The 12,440-nt window shown below is 41.6% G+C and overlaps 2 protein-coding genes across 2 annotated transcripts in view; both read right to left on the reverse strand.

Moving 5' to 3' along the window:
* Radil (Rap associating with DIL domain) overlaps positions 1–12,440 on the reverse strand; it is a 101,071-nt gene that overhangs the window by 63,894 nt on the left and 24,737 nt on the right. The window lies entirely within an intron of this gene.
* Papolb (poly(A) polymerase beta) lies at positions 10,493–12,421 on the reverse strand. The gene has a single exon (XM_004671310.3). The coding sequence runs from the start codon at positions 12,419–12,421 to the stop codon at positions 10,493–10,495; it is 1,929 nt and encodes a 642-aa protein (XP_004671367.2).

Below are 12,440 nucleotides of genomic sequence, written 5' to 3' on the forward strand. Positions count from 1 at the left end.
TGCAGTGTTCATTTGCAGTGGCTGGAGGCCCTGGTGCACCCATTCTCTCTCCCTCTCTCTCCCCCCTTCTCTCTTTGTCTGTCACTCTCAAATAAGTAAAAATAAACAAATAAATTTTAAAAATAAATAAATAAACTTAAAGGAAGCCTTCCTATCTCACTGATTCATAAAACAAAGAAATATATCTGAGAACACTGTAACTTTTAAAGATAGTTGATTTTCCATATTGTTCATGCTAATTCTGCCAAATATATCATCTGAGTTTATCATTTAAGTTTTGCAAAAAAAAAAAATTAATTTCAAACCAGGTGTGGTGGTGTAAGCCTTTAATCCCAGTACTTGGGAGGGTGAGGTAGGAAGATTGCCCTGAGTTGGAGGCCAGCCTGAGTCTTCACAGTGAATTCCAGGTCAGCCTGCGCTACAGCAAGACCCTACCTCAAAAAAACCAAAACAAAAATTAATTTTAGTCATTGTGACTTTTTCTTAAAAGAGCTAAAGGGACTCTCCACATTCTGATAACCTCTGTATTTGAAGCCATTCTAGAGGGCCTCCACCCTCAATTCTTGAGTTAAAGGGAGTTAAACCCAAGTTGTAACACTAGAACCTGTTATGTACACAGTGTTGTTACCGTTTGGACATAAACTGTTAGATGTCTTGCCTAAGCTTCATCCATTTTTAACAGTCATGGACAAAACAGAAAACTGCTTTATGTTAAAGTACCCCTAATATAATTCACATTGATGGCTTTGGATTTCTCTTTCAGGATTACAAAAAGAACATTATTTGTCCAATGTAGACAAAAAGGGTTATTATTTATTTATTTACTTACTTATTGGAGATAAAGAGAGGGGAGACAGGGGAGAGAATGGGCATGCTAGGGCCTCTAGCCACTACAAATGAACTCCAGACACATGCCCTACTATGCGCATCTGGCTTACAGGGGTTCTGGGGAAAGGAACCTGGGTCCTTAGGCTTCACAGGCAAACTCCTTAACCACTAAGCAATCTCTCCATCCCTCAAAAAGGATTATTTTAAAACCAAGCTGCTTTAGTTCATCAATGACAGGCTCTGCTTTACTCTTAAACTATGTGAAACTAAACAGTTTTAGTCAAGATTTTGCTTAAGAGGCTCTTAGTTCTGATATCTAAGCTCATTGCTTAAAAGTAAACCAATTCTCAAGCCATATCTCCTGCTGTAGGGTACAGCCTCACACTCAAACAGTGGTCTTCATCTTAGAAAAATTATCTTGAACTCTATTGTTCCCAAAACTCAAAGATTAAATTGTCTCTGCTTCCAGATTTCTCTGAGTAAACGGTACCTAAAAAGGTATACAGATTAACCAAAGAGGTTTCCAAATAGATGCCAAGATTTTATGCTGTCTTAATTACCTTTTCCTGAAAAACCAATTTCTATATCAAATCAATTGATTTAGATACATTGGTTACAAAATATGATTCTAGGGTTGTTAATATGTTCTGCTTATACTTACAGCTATTATATATTTTAAAAGATTATGCATACCTGCATTCTATATTCTAGATATTGCTTACAATATCACTTAAGAAACTAAACCCAAATGCTAGAAAGAATGGCTTTAAGCTTTTGTGCAATTCTTTAACTAGATTTATTTTGCTAGTCAGATGTGCTCTTCTACAAGACTGGTATAAATGTCCTCCTGAGTGCTTAATGACCATATTTACATACCAAAGCCAACTGCGGGCACCAGACCTAAGAGGAAACTAAGATTTTGGTTCCTTTACCAGGTCAAAAAAAAAATCACAGGAGATGGAAGGACACTCCTAGCATGTCCTACAACTCTGGGAAGCCACCTGTCTTTTTGGCCAGGGTGGACACAGTGGTCCAGAGACTGGACTCTTTATCAGTGTGCAGTCTGCACAAGGAGAGTTACAACAGAAGAATGCTTCCAGGGGAGATGGTGTCAGCACAGCCCTGATGCATCTGAACCGATGACACAATTATGAGGCTCCGCAGAGCTTCTCCCAGATCCCCAAGAGTCACTCTTACAGAGCTACAACGGACCTTTGAAACTGTAATGTAATTACATTTGGCTGCTTATATGGTATTAAACACTATGCAAGAAATATTATATTGTCTTCCCTGTTTGATGCTTTTGCTGTTGCAGTCAGCTTTACATTTCTGTCAGAAAACACACAACCTAGAGCAACTTGTGGGATAAAAGGGTTTATTTTGGTTTGTAGACTTGAGGGGAAACTCCATGATGGCAGGGGAAAACAATGCCATGAGCAGAAGAAGGTGGACATCACCTGGCCAACAACAGCAGCAGGAGAATGTGCCAAACACTGGCAAAGGGAAGCTGGCTATAATACCCTTAAGCCCACCCTCAATACCTCCAGGAGACTCCACCACCAAATTGCCACCAGCTGGGGACCTAGCATTCAGAACACATACGTTTATGGAGGACACCTGAATCAAACCACCACATTCTGCATATGTATACCAATATTAAGATGCTTTTGTTTTTCCTCTATTTCTCTACTATGTAATTAATATTGATTGAGATTATATCACTAGTTAAATGTTGTGGAATTTATAATTTAACTTATTATATCAGACACTAAGCATTCCTCAAGGGATCTTACCTTGTGTTGGAGGGGGTGGAGATTATGTGTTTCTGGTTGTATGTGAGATAGCTACATCATGTTATGTGAAATTGTGACCTTGTTACTGTCTTCAATTGGAAATTAAGTATGATGTAAGGCAATATGGTTTGGTGTCAAGTTAACAAGGAGTGGACTTGTGATGGTTACATTCTTTTTTTTTTTTTTTTTTTTTTTTTTTTGAGGTAGGGTCTTGCTGACCTAGAATTCACTATGGAGACTCAAGGTGGCCTTAAACTCATGGCGATCCTCCTACCTCCGCCTCCTAAGTGTTGGGATTAAAGGCTGGTTAGTTCTTTTGTTAACTTGATATGTTTAGGAATCCAGACAATTCCTCTGAGGTTGCTTCCAGGAAGCATCAACTGAAACAGAAGTCCTTCCCCCAGGGTAAGCCCTCGCCCCAGATTGAACGCTCCCTCTCAGAGGACTTTATTGAAGGAAGCTCTGGGAGAAAAGAATCCCTTCTTCGACCTGACTGCCAGTGCTGCTTGCTGCCTTCTAGTGTGGACTGAAGAGCAGCATGGATGGAAGATCAGTGTGGACTGAAGACCAGCGGCCCTCCAGGAAGCCTCCAGGCCTTAAATGCTAAATTGGGACTGCTGAGGCCTCCAGCCACATGTTCTAAGCAGCTAACGGTTCCTTGACTCTCAGGCCTGCTGACTGCTATCGTTCGACTGATGTAAGCTAATCCAATAAATCCCCTTTTACTACAATTCATTATATCAGTTCTGTTCCTCTAGAGAACCCTTACACAGATGTCAAATACAGATACCCACTTCTCTGGTCATATGCTTATGGCTTACAATGCTACACAGTTATATTAACTTGTCCTCCTTCCAGGAGGACAAGATCCTCTCCTCTTTTACTGCCTTGGTGATGATCATAATATTCTCAACTGTTTATCTTTTATAAATATTACCCTAGGTTCAAAAGAATGTACCAAAGTAAAAGACCTATATGCAGAGATGGTGATGAGACATCAGATGGTTTACAAGAAATGAAAAAGCCCTCTACCCATCATAGGCCTTTATATGAACTCACTCCTGGGGAGCTCTAATGGCCATGGTCTTCTCCCCTGTTCAGCTGGAAGAAATTAGAGCAGCCATTGCCCTATTCCCCTAAAGCAGTGAGAGTTTTATCTTAGGAAAGGGCAATGATTTGGACTGGGATCAAGGCAGTATTTCTCACTGTAGGTAGTTGGCTAACAGAATGGCCCATGAGAACATGGATGCCACCTCGCTTTCCCTGGTAGGACCAGAACATGCATTTAATCCAGTCTTATTCAAGATGGCTGCAAGCAACAACTCCAGTATCAGCTTTCTACTTTTCTCAACTTTTCCCAGGCTAAGCACCAGTGGGCTGGCCCTTCATGAGTTAGCCTCATAAGCTCTCCAACCAGTCAGGTCCCTCCAGTACACACCTGAGTCTGGTGATGAGCCTCACTGTAATAGGAAGCCTGATTCAAATAATTGGACCTGAGCCACAGGTGTGAAGCCTCTCTTTTTGCCCCCTTCCCTCCTTCCTTAGGTGTGTGAGGGATCTTTTCCATCTCCCTTCCCCCTTCCCAGCCTGACAAGAAAGATTTTTTTTTCTTTTCTTTCTTTCTTTTTTATTTTTTTTTCAAGGTAAGGTCTCACTGTAGCTCAGGCTGACCTGGAATTCACTATATAGTCTCAGGGTGGCTTAGAACTCACAGCCATCCTCCTGCCTCTGCCTCCCAAGTGCCGGGATTAAAAGTGTGCACCACCACACCTGGCTGAATTTCTTTTCCTTTTTTAAATATATATTTTTTAATTTATGAGAGAGAGGGAGAGACTGGGTATGCCAAGGCCTTCAGCTGCTGCAGACAAACTCCAGATGCATGTGCCACCTTGTGCATCTGGCTTATGTGGGTCCTGGGGAATCAAACCTGGGTCCTTTAGCTTTGCAGGCAAGTGTCTTAACTGCTAAAACTGTCTCTCCAACCCCCAGCTGAATTTCTTTTGACTTGGCCTTCTGCTTTGTTTTTCCCTCTTAACTCCCCCTACAATAAATCTCATAATTCATAATCTTAGGACAATTAAGGTGGAGGGTTGGAGAGATGGCTTAGCAGTTAAGGCACTTCCCTGACAAAAGAACCAGGTTGGATTCCCCAGTAACCACATAAAGCCAGATGCACACAATAGTACATGTGTCTGAAGTTCATTTGCAGTGGTTAGAGGCCCTGGCATTCCAATTCTCTTTCTCTCTCCCTCCTCCCCTCAAATAAATAAATAACATATAAAAATTTTAAGAATTCATTGCCTCTTACCCATAACTGATGGCTAACCCCACAATTCACAACCCATATTTCCCAAGGAGGAGTGTCCCTGACAAGCAGGGAGGACAAGGAGGAGGCTAACAATGGTACCAACATGAGTGTATACACACTGTGTATATAACTAACAAAAAATAAAAATAAATAAATAAAATAAGGTGGAGATGGATTAAGGAAGACACCTGATGTCCACTTCTGGCCAACACATGCACACACACATGCACTCATATGAATAAGTCATGCACACAGGCACATATACACACCATACACATATACACACACAAAAAAGAGAATAGACCTTCATGTATACCAGCTGACAGAAAGCTGGAAAAAGCTATGCTGCATGCAGTTCAATGATAGAGAACTCACCAGTGGAGATACTCAACAGTGGACACTGCAAGCCTTAAATTTGGCCAGCCAGGCCAAATGAGCCAATGGGTGCAATAGCAGCATGTCTCTTATGGGGCAAACTAACTGCTCTCTAATTGGAATGGAGGCCTGCTCCATGGGAGGGAATACATCCCTAATACTGAAAACCTACAACAGGGGGAATCATGAGCCCTAGGGGTGTAACATCTGTCGGTGTTTGGCTAAAAGTATATACTGTGACCACCAAATGGCCCAGTAAGCATCTGTCGTAATGTTCATACCCATATATTAATGCCTCTCATTTTTGGTTAGAGAAGCTTCTCTTTTCAGATTGCAGTGACCTTGGGATGATCCAAAAGGCATCATGGTGTTAAGAAGAAATGACAAAGGACCGCTTAGCACTGAAACATCTGTATCATACCTTCCAAAGCTCAGGGTCCATTGCAGAAGAGATGGCAAAAAGAATGTAAGAGTCAAAGGAAGGGTAGGACTCCTTACAACATGCTCCTCCACACACAAAATGGCCTGCATATCCATGACCTCACAGTGCCTGACACTACCTACACAAGACCATCATAATAGGAGGAAAAGATGATGACATCAAAATAAAAGAGAGACTGGGGCTGGAGAGATGGCTTAACAGTTATGGTGTTTGCCTTCAAAGCCAAAGGTCCTCGGTTCAATTCCCCAGGACCCCTGTAAGCCAGATGCACAAGGAGGCGCATGCATCTGGAGTTCGTTTGCAGTGGCTGGAGGCCCTAATTCACCCATTCTCTCCCTCTCCCTCTCTCTCTCAAATAAATAAATATTTTTTTTAAAGAGAGAGACTGAGAGGAGGAAGGGGTATGATGGAGAGTGGAGTTGCAAAGAGGAAAGTCGGGGGAGGGAAGGAATTACCATGAGTTATTGTCTATAATTATGGAAGTTGTCAATAAAATTTTTTAAGAGAGTAAGAAATCTGTCTAGACTTCCTTTTGACCTAATATGAGGCTTTTATACATGCCCATTTTCTAACTGTTGTGTAGAAGGCTCTGTAATAAATGCCCATGAGATTATTGATGGCAAACAACTGCCGCAGGGGGGTGGGTGGCAAATCCAGCCCTGGCCATCTGCTGGCGTATTATCTGCTTTCACTCCACAGGGCAGAGGTAAGTGGTTCTGACAGAAACTATATGGCCTCACAAAGCTGAAAATATTTAGTAGCTGAACCCTTTCCAGAAAAAAACTGGACCACTATGCTAGGTTCTCCAGTCTCTACCAGTCACCAAACTGTGGTTGCCTGGCTTTTGATGTGGGTGCGGGTGATTGAACTCAGGTTCATTTTTTACTTTTAAATTATTTATTTTATGAGAGATAGTGAGAGAGAGAGAGAGAGAACTGGGGTGCCAGGGCCTCCAGCCACTGCAATCAAACTCCAGATGTGTGCACTGTCTTGTACACGTGTGACTTTGCGTGCTTGCATCACCTTTTGTATCTGGTTTACGTGGGACCTGGAGAGTCGAACATGGGTCCTTAGGCTTCACAGGCAAATGCCTTAACTGCTAAGCCATCTCTCCAGTTCCTGAACTCAGGTTCTAATAATAGTAAGCACTCTCATTTGCTTAACCATCTCCTTGTATTTTTTCTTTTAAAATATTTTTTAACTTTTTATTTATTATGAGAGAGGAGAGAATGGGCACACCAGGGTCTCTAGCCACTGTAAATGAAATCCAGATGCATGTGCCACCATGTGCATCTGCCTTACATGAGTTCTGGGGAATTGAATCTGGGTCCTTAGGCTTCACAGGCAAGAGCCTTAACTTCTAAGCTATTTTTCCAGCCCTATTTTCTCTTTTTGTTTTTATTTCTCAGAAGTAGAGACTTGCCCTAGTCCAGGCTGACCAATAGCACCCCCATGCCCGGCTTATGTGCAACATTTATGTCATTGATAGCACACCTAAAAATATCTATTCACCTCAGCTTTTTTATCTTCTGTGGAAGTTAACTTATCCGGGGTAAGGAAGTTATCAATTTTACTGATGCATCATCTCTTCCACCATCAGCATCTGTGGCCCTCCTGTCGCTGTCACTGCACCAGCTTCTTTCCACGAGCGAATCGTTTCTGCTTTCGTTTCCTTTCCTTACGTGTGAGAGGAGCTTCTCTGAAGTAAAGCAGCATGGGGCTGGGCTTGACCTTTTCACAGACACTTAACACCTCTGTCCTTTAACTAGAAGCTCAGCCCATTTAATATGGTAATGGATATATATGGTTTCCTTCTCCATTTTTTTCTCTTCATTTGTCTCATACCTCTTCTTCCTTTTTCCATGCAGTCTCACTAATCACAGGATGGACTCCAATTCTTCGGCTCCAGTAGTCCCCCCCCCCCAGCCTCCTGAGTGCAGTGATTGCAGATATGGCACCACCAAGCCTGGCTTCATCTTCTGTGTGAAGGTTTGTTTCGCTGTTTATTTTTGCTAGGTGTGCCTTTAATCCCAACACTCAAGACGCTAAGGTAGGAGGATTACCAGTTGAGTTCAAGGCCAACCTAAACTACAGAGTGTCAGGTCAGCCTGTGCTAGAGTGAGATCTTACCTTGAGAATTTTTTTTTCTTTTTTGTGCTTCTGTATGTATGGTGTGATGTGGTGTATGCACAGCTATGTGCCCTTGTGGCCACCCAGGCGCTCATAAACAGGGTGGGGTACTCACCCATAGTGGCTAGAGCAGAACATCAGATGTCCCATCCATCACTCTTCCACTCATTCTTGCTTGAGATAGAGTCCCTTACTGATTCAGGGGCCTGCTTCTGCTTGCAAGTCTGGGTGATTTGTGGGTCTGTTCCCCCATTGTGGGGCTGGGATTTCAGGCACACATAGCCACACCCAGCTGTTTATTTGCTTTCTGGAGATTTGAACTTGGGTGGTCTGGGACACCCTCAGGTCCTCATGCTTGTGTAGGACGTGGCCTAAGCTACTGAGCCATCTGTCCAGCCTTATATGACACTGTAACTCCATTTTAAAATCTTTACTGATTTGAAATTTTAAATTTTTTGTGTTTCCCCTAACATCATACAGTACATTTCAGGCTTCATAAAACTAGAATTCTTACTACTATATCAAAACATTATGGGCCAGTATTTTAGTTTCATTTTGTTTGCCATTTATTTTTATTGTGTTTTTAATGGAGAAATACATTATCTGTTTTTAAAATAGTACTTGAAAATACAAGGAGTACAGATACGATAGAACAGAGCAAACTCCAGCCAGGAGACACTAGTACATCACATGAAAAAATAGTCTGACAGTCAGGTAATAAAAACTAGACTTAAAAAGTCCCAAGTTTCCAGCTTGGTGAAACAGGCACAAGCACACAGAGCATTTTAATAAACAAATCTTCCCAATGCATAAACAAAATGACAGGACAAAATATGTGCCTGGTACTTTGCAACCAAACACCATAGCATTCAAAATGCAGAAACTGTGCTTTTCACCTGATTATTAATACGGCAGCAGGGCTAGGTGACTTGCACAGGGCAAAGACGTGAGAAACACAAACACTGTATCCTAGATACAGAAAGTCTCAACTGGATAGCTTAAAAGGAAGAAGACTACATTCCAATCAATCTAGGACAGGAAATGTTTAAATTATTGTAGCTTAACATGAAAGGAAATGGGCACAGTAAAAAGGAACACAGTTTGGAGGGATGAAGACAGAGCCAGGCTACTTGGAAGACCTATCCAGTTGGCTGTGGGCAGCTTAAGAAAGACTACGCTTTGTTCATTGACATCTGTTGGCTCCAACACATGGGCATATATGCTGCTGCTTATTAAAAAAGTTCTTTTCACTTCCTTAAAGCATTCCTAGTATGTGGTAAAAGAGCAGAATAATTAAGAGTAGAAGATAATAGACTAGATGCCGTATGCTTTGTAGCAATTTCTGTATGACTGTGTAGGTAAAATATACTAATAAATTTTGACAAGTGGTTAAAAAATAAAAACTGGTTTAAAATTCTTAGATAAAATGCCTTTCTGCCTACACATTTAAAATTGGAAATTGGCTTCCTTATCAAACAGACAATTTGTGGTATATAATGTTTGGTAGAGAGAGATCAAATGGCTATCCAAGATCAGAAACGATTTTCATATACATAATGTTTTACTAAGGTTTGACTGAAATATTAGCCATGGAGTCAGAATTTGTTTTATGCCATGCAGTCAAAAACTGTGAGTTTCACACCATTCTCGAGCATACTGTGTGCAAACACTGAAGAGGGTGGAGGCAAAGGGCATTTCATTTCAGGACAGATGATTGAGGACAAGAGAACATGGAGCTCAGTTAGCTCAAAGAAAATATCTAATCGCTGATTATACACTCTCCAAAAGATAAAACCAATGTATCATTGCTTGATCATGTCCCACTAAAAGCAAAGACGTATTAATTATGGTTTTGATGTCAAGTATATGCCCTAAGGGTTGACATTTCCTTTTAAAGGGTGCAGCTATCTCAGGGGAACTGAGGTACATGTACTGTTGTGCTTTCTCTTAAGTATACTACTGCACAATGGCATCTAACTTTAAGATTAATAGTAAAGAAACCTCTTCAGGAAAATAAAAAGACACTAAAATTCACCAAGTTAAAAAAATCCAAAATTACTTCTAGTTCCTAACAAAAAAGAAAAAAGAAAAAGGAAAAAACCATAAAATGCATCACTAATGTAAAGAATTCTGATACTACTGCAAATCCTGGTGTGAGTCATGGATACAAATACAGCTGGAGGGAACTGTTCCGGGTAGTAGTCCTTTGAAACAGTTAGTACAACTGCTGCCTCACATTCACCACCCCAAGCATTGACAACACTTCTGGTTTCACACTCATCTGGACGAGAGCAGTGAGTGTGAGTCTGCTGAGTCCTGTCTAGTCTGATACCTTTCTTTTTCTTTAGCATCTGAGACAAAGGGCTGTGAATTTGCAGATAATGTTTATGGACTCTTGAGGTTGTTGTATCCATTCCATGTCTCACTGAACGCTTGACAGCAGGAATAGATGTGCAGGAAAAACAAGAATCCCGGGTTTATCTGTTCCCAGGTGTTTCCTGAAGTCACAGAGAAGCTGCTCTGAATAGTTTCTAGCTGAGCTGTACTTGTCTATCCAGTGGCTCCCCTTCAGTCCATTTTTGTGGCCCTTTCGTCTGTATGGGGCAAGAATGTCCTTTAGACTCCTAGTATAGGGTTAGGTATGTTTGTTGCTGTATTTCCTGAAGGTCTAGGTGGCTGATTTACCAGATGTGTTGAAGAAACAACTCTGGTCACGGTAGGCTTTGGTGGTGGAGAAATGGTAGGTTGTGAGGGAATCTGAGGAATGTTTTCACCTAATGCAATCCCTGAGCTTTCTGTGGAATTCATATGTTGCAAGGAAACCTCAGGAAACTGTAGGTTGGTAACAGACGCTGCCATTACAGCCAGTGCAGGACTGTTTCTGCCAGGAAGGTTGTTAGTGAGTGGGCCAATCTTCATAGTGCCCATTGGTGAAGGCACAGACATGCTGGTTTCACTGTCCACAGACAAGTGAAGGCTGCTGTCATTCACAGCTGTCAATCTTACACCTTCTATTAAATGTGTTTCCTTTTTCTGAAGAACGTGATGAGGAAGTAGCTGGTGAAGTTCCTTTCTTTTTAAATGCATGGCAGCAATTTTCATATCCATCTCAAACATCTTCCTATTTATTGCTTGTCTATAAATTGTATCTGTGAAAGACTGAATATCATAGGTAAGATCAATATTGAGAATTTCGGAGTCTTCTGGCTTTTTTAGCACTAACCCAATCACCCACATTGTACGAAATTCTTCCTTGTCAAGATTCTCTTTAGGTGCTGGAAATGATTGAGGATTCACATGTGCCAGTGTAATAAACTCATTTTTCTCTAAGCTACCAACCAGGATTCGGATCTTGGATTCCACCAAGCCCACCCATTCTAAATGTTGTTTTTCTGTTGGTGCACTTGCCAGAAGTACAATATAATGCTTGTATTTTTGAAAAAAGCTTGGAGCTTCAAAAAGTTTGGACCATTCTGCCTTATTCAGTAAAATTTCATGTGTGATGGCAAGCCCTTGCTTAAACTCCTCAATCATAACCATTCTGGTTGAAACAGACACATTATATGTGGAGTTCTGCTGTGGGTATGCGGGTGTAATTATAGGCATGAGATGGTATCTGTCACTGGGATTCACTCTCGGGTCCCATACGGGCAAATTAAGATTCTGTTCTTCAGGTTCTTTCAGTAACACTGGATTTGGCCACTCCCATTCAGAAAACACCAAGAAAAATTTACGTACCAAAGTTGATGCTATTGCATTTGGATACAGCTGGCACGTTCTTGCAACTAGCATAGCCCAGGAAACACCTCCAAGGAAACCCAATATATTGGAATAGATATTGTGACATTTGGCCCACAATTTGATGGCTCTCAGTGTTAACCTGAAGCTGTCAATATCTGGTACTAGGTGTAAAATTTCATCAGTTACCCGGCAACCGTTAAGGCTTCTTATACATCTAATATCTAAATTTTTCAGCAGACTATCATCTCTTAAATCCAGATCTTCTGGGATTGTCTGCAATGCTAATCTTGCAAATAAAATATCAATCTCTATCCCATCAAAGCACAGTTTGATAACTGGTACAAATGCCTCCTCAACAGCCCTTAAATCTTTTACTTCTTCTTGTAGTTTCAACTTATCATAGAATGAGGTGAAAAAGTCATTTCGATCCACATGTCTCGGTGCAACGCACAACGCATCGATATCAGCACCTTTTGTGTGTACTCCCAGTCGGTAAGAGCCGAAGGTAAAGATTTTCCCGCCAACATTTTCTATTACAGCTTGTGGAAGATTCCTGCTTTCACTTATTTCTCGGATCCATTCCTTCACCAGATTATTTAGTTTCTGCAAAATTAGAATCCTGCGCTGCAGTTCCTCTTCCTCTTCAAACACCCCGAAGGGCCTCAGGGTCTCAATCAGCTTCTGGGTGAGTTCGCGGTCCGTGTCCCTGGGGGCGGCCAGGCTGATGGGGGAGGAGATGCCGTAGTGCTTCTGCGCGGGGGGCTGCGGGGGAGCGGCTGGGGTGGTCACTGCGAAGGGCATCATCTTAGCTCCTGCGCCGCCG

This window comes from Jaculus jaculus, chromosome 2, assembly GCF_020740685.1.
Source record: "Jaculus jaculus isolate mJacJac1 chromosome 2, mJacJac1.mat.Y.cur, whole genome shotgun sequence".
Lineage (NCBI taxonomy): Eukaryota > Metazoa > Chordata > Mammalia > Rodentia > Dipodidae > Jaculus > Jaculus jaculus.

Bases quoted from the DNA above. Each gene is read 5' to 3' on its own strand.
- Papolb (XM_004671310.3), bottom strand. From the start codon at position 12,421: ATGATGCCCTTCGCAGTGACCACCCCAGCCGCTCCCCCGCAGCCCCCC.